This window comes from Protopterus annectens, chromosome 2.part2, assembly GCF_019279795.1.
Source record: "Protopterus annectens isolate FY-2018-M chromosome 2.part2, PAN1.0, whole genome shotgun sequence".
Lineage (NCBI taxonomy): Eukaryota > Metazoa > Chordata > Ceratodontiformes > Protopteridae > Protopterus > Protopterus annectens.
The window spans coordinates 109,676,610-109,695,974 of NC_056730.1; the positions used below are offsets into that span (position 1 = coordinate 109,676,610).

Sequence of the window (19,365 nt, forward strand, 5' to 3'; positions counted from 1 at the left end):
TTTATTTTTACATTTCAGGATGTTACTTAATTCTAGGCTTTATTGACATGTTTTACCTTTAGTTATAACAATCCTTTCCAACAGTCTCACTTATGTCATGTTTCAGAATTTCAACAGGGATATATTTCACACATGTGTTTTACTCAGCTTCTGCAGCTGTACTTTTCTGCCTGCTGCAGGTTGTGTACTATTATATTACAGGAGGGACATCTTTATTTCAGACTTGTTTCATTTTTATGTATGGATTACAGACTGCATCACACTTTTGTAATCAAGCAATACTTGCAAACTCTCTTACACTGTTACTTGCACATTTTATTAATTAGTGACTACACTGCACTCTTTTGCTAACTGTCATACTTATATATTTATTTACAGTTACAGGGAGAGAATTACTGCCCTGCCTGGTGGCGCAACCGCACCAGCCTATCGGCATAGGCTCGACGGTTCATGGAATGGACACCTGCAACTGTAATATAAATGAAGTAATATTGGAATACACATCTCCATAATATCAGCTAGGTTAATTTCTTATATAAATAATTACATGTAACTTACTCAGTAGTGGGGCGTTGGGCATTTGCCGGGCCTCCTGGATCCAATGGTTCAGTTGGTCCTGCTTCCGTCTCTTCAGGTCCGCATGGTGGTGATGGACCTGCTCACCAGTCCTTGGTATTCCTGTGGCACTGGTGAGATCATGTGCCAACCGGTCCCCATGCCTCAGCCCTATACGCTCCCCACAGGACCTGGCCCTGCATGAGTTGGGCCTCATGATTATGGACGAGGAGCCAAACCATATATTTGGACTCCTCAATGCCCCACCTCTGTGCTCGGAAGCAACTACCCTCTCCTACACCTGACATCCTGGCTGCAAGTCGGTTCCACAATCGGTTATGCTGTGTATTCCCACCTATGGGGTTTATATATGCCATTTTTCCCGCACTTATCTGTGATTGGCCATTTTGGAATTGTATCAGCTTCACAAAACATGCTTTGTCATGCTCCTCTTTCTATTCATTCCTATATATATGCTATTACTGCATTTCTAAGTACAACTGTCATAGCTTAGTGGTTCAGTACTTTGACTATGGGGCATGGTATCCTGGGTTCGAACCTGGCCATTGCTTTTTATATTTTATGACTGTCTACACAGGCTAGGAGGTGTGTCTGTGTAAAGGCAGTTTTGATACAGCTTGCTCAACGTTGCCCGTCGGTTAGCTTGTTGGTGCGGTGAGCAGCTCAGCACAAATGGATCATGCTGGTTTACACGTGGTTTGGCTGTCAGCACGCATATTACGCTCAACTCAGCTACATGCACACAGTTTCAGCGTGTTAAAATGCTGCTCAACCCCGGGCACTCATTTTACACCTATTAAACCACTGCTCACCTAAGGGCACTCATTTTACACCTGTTGTACCACTGCTCACCTACGGGCACTCATTTTACACCTGTTAAAACAATGTTCACCTACAAGCAGATATCCTCAACTTGTTAGACTGTAGCAAAGCTATAGGCACATCTGCCATTTTTCATTTTTTTTTTATCTCACATTTCTTCAAAATACATGGCCCATTCCATTACATTTTACGGAAAATATAATTTTATATATGTACATATATGTCAGGGACTTGTTTCGTGCTTATTTCACTAAAAATAAATATTGATGTTGTGGGGGCTTGGACCACGACTGCCTCCTCTTCAGCCGACGTCTCTACCGCTACGCTATTGCTTCTTGGCTTAGTTTGCATATTTAGTTCTTATATGCTTTTCCACTGACTGCTAACTGTGGCTAAGCGCCGGGCACGCCCGCGCAAATGAGCGCACTCACGGGCAAACATCTTTATAACTTATAAAAAAATATATAAGATGTTCATTTATACATTTTATGTTCATAGTCTGTGGGGGCATGTGTTGTGTTGTGTTTATTCACATTTGCACGGACTCTGTTGTGGGGGTTTACTTTCGGGACTTTTACTCTTCTGGGGGCGTGTCTGTTTGCAGGGCTCGCCCTACGGACACGCCCCCTACTGTCTTCCACGGACCGTGTTAGCCTTAGGTGTGATTCAGCATGCCCTCATGCATATGCATGACATGCTGACATCACACCGTTTAACTGCAGCCTCCGTGTAAGCCTTGTAACTCTTACACGGAGGCTTCGTGAATCCTGCCCTGTGTTTGTTACCTGCAATCTACTATTCGGCATACTTTATAATGAAAAGACTCAGCAACAAAAAATATATAAATAAATAAAATATAAATACATATATGAATCCATACACATTTGTACTATTTATTTCAGATGCACTGAAAGTACTGCACAAAACTGAAACTCTCTTTCAACCATATACTAAAAGAGTTCAACTCAGTAAAAATGCGGACGTCCTTTAATGTTGAAAACGTAAAACCATAAAGCAGCAATGAAAACTATAGCCAATGTTTTAGAGCCAAATTTCTTCTAAATAAACAAAAACAAATGGGATAAGTGCTTTCAGCTGTTTTATTTTAGTAAACAACCGAGAACTTGCAAATGATAGAATGAAACTAGGTTGGCTTAAAGGAGCATAGATACAGGACGCAATCAGCAAATTGCTGATTCAGTAACTGCTGATAATCACTTTGATCTGTAAAGAGAAAATGTAATGCATAAGGAAAACAATTTGGTTCCATCTCAGGAATTTGACCTGAACAAATTCATCATAGTTGATAAGTTAATAAAGTTGAGAACCTTGTGCTTTTGCAGAAGTGAGGCACACCGCCAGTAGAAGCGTTGCATAGTCCTGGGCACAACTTAGACTCATACAACAGAAAGAGCTGTGTGTATGCCTTCATCATCATTTATCATTCTTCCACTTTTTCTGACTGTTATATGGGGTGGGTCACAATGTTGTCAACTGCGAGCACCTGTTTCAAACTATTGTGACTCTTCTGCCATCTCTGATAGTCATAAAACATATCACAGGTCTTGTCTCATGCAACCCATCCATCTCTTGACTGGACATTCTAATCTCCTCCTTCTTTCTCCCTGTCTCTCCAAATCAGTACTAATAAATGATGTTCTCCTTTCCTGCATTTGTGAACAAACCATCGCAATGTTTTATACTTCACCTTCTGTGCAACTGTGTCTACTTTAGTTTTATACATATATACAAAAATAATAAAATGTAATAAAAATACAAAATAAATTAACATATAACTGAATATCTAAGAGCAGTAACAATAGTGCCCTCCAGGGGTGGGTGGTGGACCTCAGCACACCACTGTGCAATGTATTATTTCCCTATAAGGCCCAGCCTGTCAGGCACTATTACTTGCTTATATGAGACCTAGGTGGATAAAGTTAGTATTATGAAAAGTCAATTCTTCAAAGACCATTTGGTAAGGCAAAGCCAAAAGTATACACATTTTGGTCATTTTATTATTTTTCTCTATGGGATCCAGGCTCCCTACATATCACCATTCCAAGTGAGACCTCGTGGGCCCCTATACTATGTCTAACTCTCATATTCTTGTGCCTCAGAATATTGGTTATAATACAATGTGATCAAAAGTCATATTTGGTTGGCTAGGCCTGTTGAAATTATGCAATTTTGAATGTTATGCATGCGTCTAGTATTGACCAGAAGGAAGACGAAATCAACACATTGTCTGGTCTAAGTATTTTAAAATATCATTCTGTGTACATGGTCTCCTTTATCTCTAGATGTTTCATATGTGGTCTGATAGATCTGAACATTTCTGGACATGACCTGAGTTACAAACATGGTACAATATCTGAACTGTAAATGAGGCAGCAGGAACAGTACGGCAATTAAATAAGTCACAAACAATAATGCATAACATTAAAACAAAAACAATAGACACAGTGGACAGTAATCACATTTTTCCAAATGACTGAGAAAACACAGAAGCATAAATAAACATGCAATAAGAGGACATTATACTATGGTAATGAGCATTTCTAACATCAGTAGCACACATGAGAGCTTCAATGAAAATGCAGTCTTTCATTCCAGGTGCCTTACTACTGAAATTTTTAATTTAGACTTGCCCTCTAGAAAGGACAATTGTCTCATACCAGCAGATGCCAGGAATGCCTGGCATATATATATATATATATATATATATATATATATATATATATATATATATATATATATAAATATTGGACAACAAAGGAAATCTACCTATAAGCCAGGTCTTACTGAGTATATTTAATAAAATATTTATGGTTATTGCAATGGCACTAAAGGTTTATTTTGGGTTAATTAATACATATGATATGCCATATGTGTGTAATGTTATTTATTTATTATTATTTATTTTACATTTGTTAACCGGGAGAGTCCGACTGGATACATGTCCATTTTCAGCGGAGGCCTGGGGAGAAAAGCTCCAGGTACATAACAGACATATGAACATTGTTAATGCAAAAAAGGAAGATAGTTGAGTTCTAAATACAATATAAAGGTACATCACATCTTGGGAAAAAAATAACATGTTGCATGTCTATATATATATATATATATATATTTTTTTTTACTTATATGTATGTGCACATCATTATTATTCTTAACGAGATAGCAGTTGGATCCTTAGAAACTGGTGAATAGGGATGCATGACTTTAAAACTTCTGCTATATAAAGTTGTAGTTGAAATAGTTGTATTATCATACTGACAATGTCAGGGGGTGAAACCAGTATGTGTTTGGGTCACTTGTTTGCTTAAATGTTGCTGGGAAACCTCCTTTTACACCTTTCTGCTGAATTCTTCTAATAAAAGAAGTTCTAAGTGCTTAAATTGTTGCATTATTTCTTTTATGTGGAAGAACTATAAGTTGTATTTGTGCTAGACCTGGAGTTGAGGTGTATTTGGTTTGGTCCGTGCACTCTCTTTTCGTTTGTGCATGCACCAGAGCTGTTGGATGGTTGTTGTATGATTGAGTGCTGACTGTGTATTAGGCCCTGAACCGCGGGGCAGATGTTGGGATTATCATTGGATTTATTATGGCAGCAGAAGCTGGTCTTCTTTCATTTTTGGTGAATTTGGCCATGGATAAAGAAGGTGTTTCATGTTTTGGAGGCAGCAACTACTGGGATGGGAACAAGTACAGAAGTGAGTCATACTTCTGAGATGGAATGGTTGTTCCAGGAACTGACTGTTACTACAAAAAAATTGCATTTTACAGTATGGCATATCAAACTCTTAAAAGTATATTTAGCGGCCAAGATTGCACCATGAGGACTCGTATATATGTCAAACCTGGCATGGGTAAGGAAGATATTGATTTTATGTCTAAATAGCGGTCTATCCAAAATGTTGCATTGAGACTGTTCATTGAACTGCTAATTACTTTCTATGAGAAGTCTCTTGTTGATATTAAGGGTAAATTGGGCTCCCACTTAGAGTCTATTCAATGTTTTGAGCAGCAAGGTGAATATCAGAAAATGTATGATAAATATGCGAAGGAAGTAGTTAGTTTTGAGCAAAATGTTAAAAATAGGAAACTAAAGAAGTTTTATAGGGATGTTAATGATTTTAAAAACAATGTGGCCTATTCTTGGAAGTCTAACAATCAAGCAGCCAGATTTTCAGGGGCAGTGAATAAACTGAACAGAATGAAAAGGAAAAAAGGGCAACCCATACTTACATCCACCCATAGTTCCAACCTAGCGACAGAGTCCAGCGCGTCAGCTTTTTCTTCTGATGCAGTCAGCACGGATACAGACAATGACTTTTGGGACACTCTGGAAGTAGTTTCTCCTTTACATAAAAGAGTGAGGGCGAGAATGGGCCTCTTAGAACGGGCAGAAAAAAGCATCGAAAACATCAAAACGGACATTATAGAAAAATGTTTCAGGGACTTAACAAAAATGTATTAAATGAGCAGAATATTGACGAATGTCATGTTGGTGTAATATCTAATGCTGATTTATGTCAGGTAACTACTGCTGTCAATTCAACTAATGTTAATACTGATACGTTAGTTAATGGAGGGGACTTAGTTGTGAATTTAACATTTGCTTTGACAAATGGTGAAAGAAGTGTCTTGAATAAAGGGTTGAATTATGTTCCATCACATTTTGCGTCACAGTCTGATATCTGTATGGATGTTAAAAAGTTCTGTGGAAGTTTTAATTTAAAATTTTTTTAGTAATAAAAGTGATTATGTACATGCTGAAACAGTGGGTTTTAAAGTTAAGGATGGTTATCACCCTACGGTGAAACTTTTTGAGGAAGCGGTACTGAAAGATCTACATGTAAATCAAAGTTCGATCTTTAAACATTACCATAACAATTTAACTAGATCTGAATGGCATAGTTTGACAATAAAAATTTAGTTATTCTTAAGGCTGACAAAGGAGGGGCTACTGTGGTATGAGAGACTGAAGAATATACTAAGGAAGCTTTGAGACAACTGGAAGATGCTAAATATTATTGTTGTTTATTCTTAGCCGATTTTACAGATTTTAAGAATAAGATAGATGGATTATTCTTTCAGTATAAAACTGAGAGGTACATTACGGAAGCAATCTTTAATGAGTTGATTGTGGAAAACCCTAAGTCACAGTTGTTTTATATATTGCCTAAAATTCACAAAAATGTGCCCCCCCCCCCCAACCTGGCAGACCTATTGTATCAGGCAGAGGTTCACTAACAGAGCCTATTTCTATGTATTTGGAACACCAACTTAAACCACTACTACCCTTGGTTAGAGTCAGGATTAGGGATTCAACTGAATTCTTAATGTTAATGAATGGTCTGCAAGTGATCACAGATTCCTACCTCTGTTCTCTTGATTTGCAGTCACTTTATACAAATATTCCACGCCAAGGAGGTATAACAGCAGTTACATTTTGGTTGATGGAATCAGAGATATTTTTACCCAAGCACTGTGAGTTGTTACTAATGTTAGTTAAACTTGCTTTGGAACATAATGTCTTCTATTTTGGCAAACAATGCTACTTGCAACTTAAAGGGACAGCCATGTGTATGACCTTTGCCCTATATATGTAGACCTCTTTATGGGGTATCTTGAAAGGAATTTGATTCATAGTGACAACAATAAAGTTAAAGATCTAATAATATGGAGACGTTATCTAGATGACTGTTGGGGCATTTGGTCTGGCTCCCTGTCAGAGTGGCATCTGCTTGTGGAGTACCTTAATTCTAATGAGTTTGGTTTGATATTTGTTGATCGGATTGAACATTCTGTCATAGATTTTTTGGACATTCATGTTTCTAAGGCTGTAGATGGAACCATGACAACTGGACTATATAGGAAACCCTTTACTAGGAATGCCCTACTGGAGGCAAATAGTTGTCACCCTAAGTATATGGTGAATAATATACCTAAGGCTCAGTTTCAAAGATTAAGATGTATTTATAGCCAAGATGACAAGTACTTGACTGAGGCTAAGAAAATGGGGAGAAGGTTCATTAGAAGGGGGATATAACAGATCTCATATAGTACGAGAGAAGAACGAGGCCCTTAAATTTGAAGAGAGATCCTTTGTTATTTGATACCCAGGAAACAGAACCAGAACCTGTTAGGCCAGATCAGTCCAATGTCAGATTAGTTACCACTTATGCTACTAACAGCTTTAAGATTAAACAGGTGATAGACAAATATTGATACATGTTGAAATCAGATGTCTTTTTTGACCAGTGTTTGGGTGACCATTGTTCATATAGTTACAGATGGAGTAGGAATGTGGGGGAATTTCTTTCCTGGTTTAATAAAATGGATGCTAACAAAGATAAAAAGATGGGTAGTGGTTTGAAGGGCTGTAACTGTTGTGGTAATTGTATTTATTCCAAGGTCATATTCAAATCTAGATCTTTTACTTCTATAAATAGTTCAAGAGTTTATGAAGTTAGATCTTTTATTGCCTGTTGGACTGAATGGGTAGTATACATGGGGGTCTGCCAGTGTGGGGCTTTTTATGTAGGTCAAACCTCTAGGGCCTTTAAGAGCCATATAGCATTACACTTTAGTGATGTAAACTGTAAGAGATCTAGGAGTGCATTGTACAAACATAAATTGGAACACGTCAGCTCATTTTGTTTTCATTGGTATTGATGCTGTATGGGGTAAAGATCTGTCTAAGGATGATAAACATAAAATATTGGACAAAAAAGAAAAATTATGGACAGTTAACCTAGGGGATACCTATAAGCCAGGTCTTAATGAGTATATTTAATAAGGTGTTTGTGGTTATTGCAATGACATTAAAGGTTTATTTTGGGTTTAATATATACTAGGTGCTGTATGTGTGTAATATTGCATATATATATATATATATATATATATATATATATATATATATATATATATATATATGTGTGTGTGTCTGTGTATATATATATATATATATATATATATATATATATATATATATATATATATATAAATATATAATATGGGAACACTGCATAATCTCGAAAGTTTGAAACACCAAATTTCAAACTTTCAAAACCATATAGCCGAAACCCCAAACTACCGGAAGACCAGAAGCAAGAATTTCAAAATCCCAATTACCAGGAGTTTGAAATTCGCGCTTCTGGTGTTGCGGTATGGTGGAAGGGCAGGTAAGTATTTCTGTTTAATTGTGTTGGTTAGAGGTTTAGTGTGTAAGTATGTGTTGTGAGTGTGATGTGTGTGTGCGAGGGAGATGTAGGCGTGTGGTGGTTTATTCATGTGTTTGTCTGGGTAGTGCGACCTTGGAGTTGGAATATTTAAATGGGGGTGTGTGGGGTCGCAGCTTCCCACATGGGGGTGATGGGGACTTGCCCCCTTGCTTGTCTATAGGTTAGGTTTGTGTGTTTGTGTTTTGGGGGAAGGTGTGTGTATGTGTTTGTGTGTGGTGTATGTTGTGTGTAGTTTTTGGTAGTCTGAATTTCGTGCTTTTGGTTTTTCGGTATTGTAGTGTTTCGGGTGTTTTGTCTCGGGATTTCGGGCATCAGTAGAGTAAGTTTTCGATATTTTGTAGTGGTTCCATATACATACATTTTATATATATATATATATATATATATATATATATTTATTTATTTATTTATTTTTTTATATGTGCACGGGCGGCCACGGTGGTGCAGTGGTTAGCATTGCTGCCTCACAGCAAGAGGTTCACCGGCGGTTCGATCCTCGGCTGGGGTGCCTTCTGTGCAGAGTCAGCATGTCCTCCCTGTGGTCGTGTGGGTTTCCTCCAGGTGCTCTGGTTTCCTCCCACATCCCAAAGACATGCTGCAGATGGATTGGACACTCTAAATTGGCCCTAGGTGTGAGTGTGTGCATGTTTGTGCCCTCTGTGGAAGGTCGGGTGCTGAGCTGACAACTCAACACCATAAAACTCCACTGCCAATCATGAGTGGACAAGGTGATCCGCTGTAGCGACCCCTAACTGAGAAAAGCCGAAAGAAGAAGAAGACTTATATGTATGTGCACATCGTTATTATTTTTTCCAAGATAGCAGTTGGTTCCTTGGGAACTGGTGAATATGGATGTGTGAATTTAAAACTTCTGCTATATAAAGTTGTATTTGAAATTGTTGTATTATCACACTGACGATGCCAGGGGGCAAAACTGGTATTGTTTGGATCACTTGCTTCATTAAATGTTGCTGGGAAACCTCCTTTTACACCTTTCTGCTGAATGCTTCTAATAAAAGAAGTTCTGAGTGCTTAAATTGTTGGATTATTTCTTCTATGTGGAAGAACTATAAGTTGTATTTGTGTGCTGGACCTGGAGTTGAGGTGTGTGTGTGTGTGTGTGTGTGTGTGTGTGTGTGTGTGTGTGTGTGTGTGTGTGTGTATATATATATATATATATATATATATATATATATATATATATATATATATATATAGATACTTTTTTTTGCACTGACATCACCATTTCCACCACTGAGATGTTGCTGTAGCGTAAATTTGTTTCTGCTAAAACTTTTATATGGGATGGTTTTACCAATCTTCAGAATCACAGAGGCTGCAAAAGGTACAAGACTGATACATCCTAAAAGGGAAACTAAACAATGAAGTGTTAAACCTTAATATTAAACCACGTCATCTTTCATGTTTTAACAATGCTATATCAAAGAGGAAAGAATGTGAGTTAAGACTTTTTGCAGAAGTTGCAAGAATGTTTTAGAAACACACAAGAATAAAGGCATTATCAAAGTAACTGTAAAACTATGCCACAAAGAAATTCCATGCAAATAAATGTAATGGCATGCACCTGCTGACTGCAAACGGTATCAAGGTAATAAGGAAAAACTGCTAGTTGAACAGTCATCAATAACAAGCGAAATGTAGCAATGTAGCATGATATGTGAAATGTGCGACTCAGCATAGCATTTCAGAGTGGAATGATGAACAACCGGTTAAGAAGCATGATTGAGACTGCTATTGGTCTCACCAGTGAACCTTTTTTCTAGAGTGTTCTGTCCATTTGTGTAAGCAATTTAGGCAAAGCAACATAATGTAGGTGGAGTTAATTCAAAGGACAGCTAATAAAATGATGATTGGATTACTTCAAACCTCCTTTGGGGAACAGTAGAGGAGTTGACTAATTGCATAATAGAAAACAGACGTACCACAAAACATGCACAGATTTTAATATAAAAAGATAGACTAAACAATTCTCCAAAGTCAGAAAGTGAATAATCTGGTTTAGGAGAAAAATATTCCTAATCAATAAGAACGATTTTTGGAATATCTTCCAGAGTGAGGTACTGATACAAAAAAATGGAAGCGTAATTTATAGAAAGTATAAAGACATAAATAACATAGGTGCTCTAGAAATGCAGAATGAACCCCAATATAGCTTACAGATGATGTAATCAGTTGTAGCATAGGTAAATAACATAGGTGCTCTAGAAATGCAAAATGAACCCCAATATAGCTTACAGATGATGTAATCAGTTGTAGCATAGGTAAATAACATAGGTGCTCTAGAAATGCAGACTGAAACCCCAATATAGCTTACAGATGATGTAATCAGTTGTAGCATAGGTGCTCTAGAAATGCAGAATGAAACTCAATATAGCTTACAGATTATGTAATCAGTTGTAGCATAGGTAAATGACATAGGTGCTCTAGAAATGCAGACTGAAACCCCAATATAGCTTACAGATGATGTAATCAGTTGTAGCATAGGTGCTCTAGAAATGCAGAATGAAACTCAATATAGCTTACAGATGATGTAATCAGTTGTAGCATAGGTGCTCTAGAAATGCAGAATGAAACGCAATATAGTTTACAGATGATGTGATCAGTTGTAGCATAGGTAAATAACATAGGTGCTCTAGAAATGCAGAATGAACCCCAATATAGCTTACAGATGATGTAATCAGTTGTAGCATAGGTAAATAACATAGGTGATCTAGAAATGCAGAATGAAACCCAATATAGCTTACAGATGATGTAATCAGTTGTAGCATAGGTAAATAACATAGGTGCTCTAGAAATGCAGAATGAACCCCAATATAGCTTACAGATGATGTAATCAGTTGTAGCATAGGTAAATAACATAGGTGCTCTAGAAATGCAGAATGAAACCCAATATAGCTTACAGATGATGTAATCAGTTGTAGCATAGGTAAATAACATAGGTGCTCTAGAAATGCAGAATGAACCCCAATATAGCTTACAGATGATGTAATCAGTTGTAGCATAGGTGCTTTAGAAATGCAGAATGAACCCCAATATAGCTTACAGATGATGTAATCAGTTGTAGCATAGGTAAATAACATAGGTGCTCTAGAAATGCAGAATGAACCCCAATATAGCTTACAGATGATGTAATCAGTTGTAGCATAGGTGCTCTAGAAATGCAGAATGAACCCCAATATAGCTTACAGATGATGTAATCAGTTGTAGCATAGGCAATTAAATGGTTCAAACTGTATCGGTTGTCATTTTCTCTAATTTTGAACACTGAGAATTAAAATTAATACAAGTACTAAAAGAACAAAACTCAGCTTCTGAAATGTAATGCTGTTTTTGTTGAAAGTCATGCTGTTCTATCCAGAAGATGGAGTAAGCAAGATGGTACATGAATTAATCAACAGAAAGAGCATCTTCATGCATGTGACCTGGGACAGAAGCTACACATTTGAAGCAAAGGAGAAATATACGATAATGATTTTTTTCAGAATAGAATAAATCATGAAATAGCCATTCAGATGGCTTAGATGACTAAAACTTAAATGACTTATGTGGAATTTTAATGTTGTAATTGGTGGCAGAAGCAAATTTTCCAGAGAAATAATAAAAAACGCTGTTTCTACTTTTGTGAAAATGGCATGATATCTCACATTGAGAGAGGAAAGGGACTACATTATACCGTTCAGAACTCTAAAATCTGTTCCCATATTGTTTAAATGGAACAGCAAATATGTTTACTGTCCTGCTATATAATGACTACCTGATATTTGTGCCATGAAATGAAGTATAAACAGTAAACAGAATGAATTTATTAAGATACTATTAATTCTGTGCTAAAGTAATATAATTTCCATTTATGTACTATTTAAAACAATAGGCACTTTAATTATTGGCATAACGTTCTTAAAGTCCTAGCATATAAATGTTTTCTACATCTCAAAATGCAAAAACAGAAAAAAAAATGAATAAGAAAATAAAAATATTTATGATTTGTGAATGAAAAGGGCTTTTAACCATAAGCACTATATCTGCATACCAAATAGGTTGCCAGAGATAAACAGGTTCGCCCACAGGCATCCTGGGTATTAATAGATGCACCCATCTTCAATAAGAGCTTCACTGTGTCAACCTGACGTCCCGAAATGGCATGCATTAAGGGTGTTGAACCTAGAAAAATAGAAGATTTGAATATGTTTAGACTTGAAACTCCTACTATTAACACTTTTTCAGCTTGCAGTGCAGAATTTTGTGATTCATATATGTAAGGATATAATGGCGGGAAAATGAATGGGACAAGAACACACATAAATGTTAAGCAAGTGAGTAATAAGAACTAGTGTGGGAGGTGTACAACAAACTAACAAATGAAATGATGTGTTTAATGTACATAACACATTTCATAAATCCAGCATGACTTGCTGTTCATCTTTTGGTTTGCTATGGGTCTTACATGACACAAGCTTTTAAATTAAATATTCGCATGCAGTGGTTTATAATTCACTACATTTCTTCCAAAATCTTTTAGAATTCAATTAATTATCTGAAATGGCTTTTTTGTGTAAAAAATCCTTCCAGGCTCATTACAGTACTCCTGAAAGATTTAAAACTGTTGTATTCTAAAAGGACATCATCTTAGTTTTATATTACTGTTCAGGGGCTCAACTACATAAAGAAACTACAGCAGACCCAAGGGTGTAGACCTTCACAGAAGCTATTATGTAGGCATGATTTGCACTATATTTTCCATGTCTTCAGTTTTGTAGTATTCTGTTTTGCACAAAGCTTTTCCTGTATTCCATAAAGAACCTGACCAATACCTTCTTACCTACCACAATTAGCTAGAAAGTATTTAAGCAATAACGCATGGCTGGGTGTGAGTAAATCCAGCATTGCCCACACCCAGCCATGAGTTATTGCTATTATACAATGACATTATTTAAGAAACAAATACTTATTTTTCCTAATGTCTTTGTATAATGCCTCCGTGCTGCCCTTCCACATTTTTCAGGTATCCTGGGGCTTTTTCTGATGTACTGCGCATGCGTATGAGATTTGTGTTACCACACATACTCAATACATCTGGGCTGTGCAAAGGTAGCAACAGAGAATGGAAGATCTCTGTTGCTTTTTTTTTTAAATTTATTTAGAAGAAAAAAAAAAACAGTGAGACTTTTTACATTTGGGAGAGCCGGGACTGACAAAATAAAAAGATAATCAGGTAAGTTTCTTTAGTTTTGCAGACTGTACCTGATTAATCTCTTATTTTTGTTTGCGCTGTCTCCCTTGTTCATTTCAGGTCTTCCGTTTTCTTTTTTGGTTTAAAAAAAAAGAAAAGTAAAAAAGTTACAAGGTATACTGATGGGAAAAGGTCTGGGTGACCGGAACTTTTCCCATTGGTATATTCTCAGATTTACAATGGGCAGTCTGGTTGGGCTGGCCAATCAGCATGCTCGTTTTTGAATATTAATGGTCAGTCATTGTATAATTAATTTTTTTTCATATTTCCAATAAATGGCAAGCTACACCTGTCACTGTTATTCTTTCTCTAATTTCCTCACTCCATCAGTCCATACCCTGTCCCACAGCAGGGGCAAGAGCTGGGACAGTAAACAATAGATTTAAGTGAAAGACATAAAATGCTTTTTCTTACTACATTCATACTATATTAGTTGTGAAACTGCAAGGATAATCCTTTAAGAATTGTTCATATTTATCTACCAGGTCTGTACCAGCTGCAATGAGTTTGCCCTTTCTTTTTTCATTAGTAGTTCCTGCTAATTTTCACTGGTCTGATCAGGGTGATGCTGGAAGAGACATTCCACCCTTAAAAGGAAGCCATTCCATCCAGATTCACCCTCCTGCCATCTTAGACATCTAGCATCCAGTATATTGTTCAAATGACATCCATATTTGAAGTCGGGTGCCTTTTTAGGCAAGTCTGACAATTTAACAGTCATTCTGTAAAATCTTATTTTCATTTTGACCAAACACATTGTTGCATTTAAAGAGAAGCATTTCTACAGTGCAATCACCATTTTGGTTAGCAATGCTTTTTATATATTCATGTGATGCTATAAGTAATTAGTGAAATCATACTTGTTGCCACTAATATATAACTTGTGTTATGTTTTGTCAGGGCCATCTAATTGGTGGCATGTTAAGGGGGGTTATTTACCCTGCTTTGCATCCATTGACATCAATGGAACACATACCTCAGTGCACCTACTATGATCGGGACCTCTATCTCTCTCCCTTTGTCTATTATTTCAGTGTCTATCACTGCTGTGTATCTCCAGACATATAGCCAGTAAGAAATGATATGTTTAATTGTGGCTTTGTACAAGTTACTGTTTTAGAGTTTTAGGCAAAACGATCAGCACACATAATAAACAGTCAGTATAGACACTTGCATCAATGCTAGCGTCGCATGGACTCCCACTCAGCTACTGGCAGGATTTATAACTTCACCTTTTCTTGGTGTGAAACCACAGTTTGGAAGTCATTCCCATGCATTGGACTGAGTGCTGCTGTTTATGGCCACTAAGCTATTTCCTTCCCTGCTAGTGAAAGTGTTGTTATCCATTGGAACAAGAACATTTCTCCTTGAGTAATAAATCCAAAAAGAACCAGACAAAACCAGATAAATACTTGGCTGTAAACCAAAATAGTAACAAGAATCCAAATGACAATAGTGTAAAACGAAGCCAAATCCAGGTTTATTGTATAACGGAACAAATATAAGTGCTTTCACAATGCTGAGCACTGTTTCATCAGACGTATAAAATAAGTTAAATGAAAAATACTTTATATATGTTAAAGACCACTAATTCTCCCTCGTCAATCAAGGCATCTAATGTTAATGAGAGTTCACATTTAAAGCAACACACACAGATATAAAGCAATCAAAATACAACTAAAATACTAGCATCAATAAAAATGCATAAACAAAAAAATACAACAATCATAAAAAATGGAATAAATATAAAAATAAATATTATCCAATGAATATATAAGAGAAAGAACATTATATAGACATATAAAACCACAAGAAATCCAATGAATATATGTGAGAAAGAAAATTATGTAAACATATAAAACCACAAAAAATACATAGTATATAACACATCACAGAGCATCCAGCATACCAGTGCAGTTCTATCTAAAAAGAGGTCTAGCTTTGAGTAAGGGTTTCAGGGGGACATTGTCATTCAACCCCTTACCATAGTCCGCTCTTAGGCATACTATTCATCTTATCTCTCTATTTTCCATTTTGTTCCTAATGTCTCCTAACATTCCATCTTGAAATATTCAATAACCCAAAATTTAAACTGATGAGTAGGGTCAGTGTCAAGAACATGTTTTGCAAGGGCACTGGTCACCATTCCTTTTCTAATATAATAAAAATGTTCTTGTATCCTATCCCTTAGCCTTCTGTCTGTCTTCCCTACATAAAACAAACAACATGTCACACAGTAAACTAAATAAACAATATGCTCAGTCTCACAGTTGGTGTTTAATCAAAAAGTCCCTTAGTAAATCAGGGTGAGGAAATTTACCAGAAGTATCAAAATAAGTAAAGATATTGCACTTCGAGCAAGGTAAAGTTGCTCTTGTAGAAGCCAGAGTACCCTCATTAAGGACTGTCTTAGGATAACATAATAATCTTTTAAGGGATTTCATGTTCTTAAAAACAAAACTAGGATGTGATCCAACAATTCTACTGATGTTCTCATCAGCAGTAAGTATAGGCCAGATTTCTTGTAAATATCAAGAACCAGCCTCACATTACTAGAATATAGAACAGGCATCATGCTGGTCACTTTTCTACTCCTAGCTGCACCTGTGTTTCTATCAGTCACCAGATTGTTCCAGAAGTATGGTCTTGTGGTATGTGATCTCATGTCTTCGACCTGGGGCTGAGATATTTCGAACCTTAACACTAACATAACCCCTATTAAAAAACTTTGTATTCAAGTACTTCAGTTCCTTCTTAAAGACTTCATCATTCACACAAAGTCTGTATGCACTCATGCACTGCCCCTTCAACACATATCTAAGATATGTGTAGGATGCATGTTCCTATGATGTATGAGATTATTAACAATGTAATTCTTGCGATATATCATAGTGCTAACCATACCTAATGTCTAACATAACCTAATGTCCAAAAAGTCAATTTCCTGTGGGGAATAACTCATGGTGAACTTTAAGAAATCAGTAGTGTGAGTGATAGAGTGATAGAACGATTCAAGTTGTTGTAATGTGCCATCCCAATTTAAAAATAAATCATCAAAAAAAATGCTGATAGAAGCCTATGAACTCCATATAGGGGCCATTAATGAGGGCACTATCCTCCCAGGCTGCCATCACTAAGTTGGCATAGCTATTGGCTAAACTAGAGCCCATAGCTATGCCATCCTTTTGTAAATAAATGTCTTGTTGGAAAATGAAAATATTGTTGTCTAGTAGAACTTCCATGAACAAACATATTAAATCTCTAAACGTTTGGTAAAAATCCCTATGAGTTCTTAAATACTCCTGCAACAACAATACCCCTTGCTGATTCGGAATACAAGTAAATAAGGATTGCACATCTAAAGTAATGAAGAAAAACTCAGAGTCACATTCCCTATTTTCTAAAAACATATATAAATATTCGAGCAACTGCTTAGAGTCCCTTAGAACTACATGGTTCCTGTCCAATAAAGGTCTTAAATGTTTCTCCAGAAAAATCAAAAAAGTCTCAGTGCACCAATTCCTCCTAAAGACTTAAATAGGTCTCATGGAAGGATTCATCATGTCTATGTGCACCTTTGGCAATCCATGTATAATTGGTATGAAGGGAGATGTGATTTTTAAATACCATAGAGGGAATACTCAATGGCACGTGACATCAAACAATAAAGTGTATTGTGCACGGTTATAATCATTTTATAAACACTTTCATAAGTAATCTTAGCATAGACTTTCTCATCATTTAACATCAACCTCATGCTGTTAACATAAAAGTTGGTGTCCATGACAACCAAAGAGCCCTCTTTATCAGCAGGACAGAGTATTATAAAGACATCATTTTGTAATCTAGTCAAAGCTTGGAACTCATCATTATTCAAATTTCTAAAACTCTTAACATTCCTACAGCCACCAGTAGATTTGTCTGGGGCCAGTTGACTGGCATTAAAAATTTTGTAAAGTTCATCCACACAAATTTTCTCAAACATGGATAACAGTGGATGGCTCAGAGGTGTAAAAATGATTGGTTTTCTCAATATCCTATCACATGCATTAGTATTAGTACTGCCATACATTAATTGCAACATAATGCTTCTCATATAACATTTCAAGTCTAACACAAAGTCAGTTACCTCATCTTTTCTAGCTGGAATGAAAGATAATCCCCTTCTCCAATACATTAAATTCTGCTTCAGTAAGTTATTTTCATGATAAATTCAAAACTATTGTCTTCCTTGCATAGTTCAAATGTTCTTCATAGTATTCCCATTGGTCAGATCGAAGTTCTGTTTCCTTTTCTTCCTGGTTGTACTCCTCAATCTGGACCATGGAGTCCTCTTGTCTATTGATATTGGCAACGGAAACAAAGGAAAAACCTGCCCTTGCGTTTTCATGGCTGAAACAACAGGATTCTCTTGTTCTTGTACCTTTATAGTCAGAGTATCAGGATTCACCTGCATCAATGTAAAAGTGCTCGTTGAATGGAGCTGTCTCTTCTGTAGCACGCTGACTGGGCAATGAAGTAGCTTTTGGCCAAGCAAAGACATGCCCATTCAAAAAATCATTTATATCTCTCTTTAGCTTTTTAATCTTAGTAAGCACAAGCTTCTTTTCAAAAATGCTAAGTCAGTCAAGAATATCAGTCACCTTTCTTTCAAGTGCAGGCACAAGAAAAAGTTTATACATTTCCTTGTATATGGAGGAAATGAGTTTAGTCAATTGTTCCTCCTCTGGTTAGAGAAAGTCCATTAATAGCCTCATATAATTGAAGCTTAATTCAATGTTAAGTTATTGCCATTTACTCAATAGGTCTGGAAATCGTTCACCATATGTAGGCATCCTAAATATTCTCAAACCTCTATAGCAAGGGGTTGAATGACAAGGTCCCCCTGAAACCTTTACTCAAAGCTAGACCTCTTTTTAGATAGTACTGCACTGGTATGCTGGATGTTCTATGATGTGTTATGTTTCATAGGTTCATACTAGGCTATCTGCCCTAGGGCATTTATAAGCCTAGCCAGAGTGTGTTTGGCTTTCGCCACCCATTTTAAATTAATTTTGCTATGCCCTTTTTCGAGGTTAGTATACTGTGCCTCTGTCTAACAGTGACACAGAAGTGATACCCGGGGTAAACCTACGATCTCCCATCCACTCATCAAGATTCCTTTTGAAGAGAGTCAATGAGGGACTCTGCCTAACCTGGACTGGGATTTTATTCCAGAGTGAAGGGAGCCTCTGGGTTATGAATCTGTCCCTCCAGCATGTCCTATTTATTTCAGTGCTGAGGTTCAAGTCTCGAGCATAGCTCGATGGGATTTGGATTTTCTGAGGTGCAGCATGTCCATTAATTCCAGGTTGGACATGGCTTTAAACATCAGGCACAGATCGCCTCTGAGCAGGCGGTATGCCACTGAGTAGAGCTGGAGTTTCTTTAACCGGGCAGAATATGGCATCTGTTTGAGCCCTT

General features: G+C 36.8%; 1 protein-coding gene across 2 annotated transcripts in view; it reads right to left on the bottom strand.

The window, feature by feature from the left end:
• The window catches only part of ANKRD55 (ankyrin repeat domain 55), a 1,456,090-nt gene that overhangs the window by 796,277 nt on the left and 640,448 nt on the right, over positions 1-19,365 (bottom strand). For both annotated transcript variants that reach the window (XM_044063788.1, XM_044063786.1), the window contains exon 3: positions 12,703-12,833. In XM_044063788.1, coding sequence (XP_043919723.1) covers positions 12,703-12,833 — 131 coding nt within the window. The remainder of the gene's footprint in view (positions 1-12,702; positions 12,834-19,365) is intronic.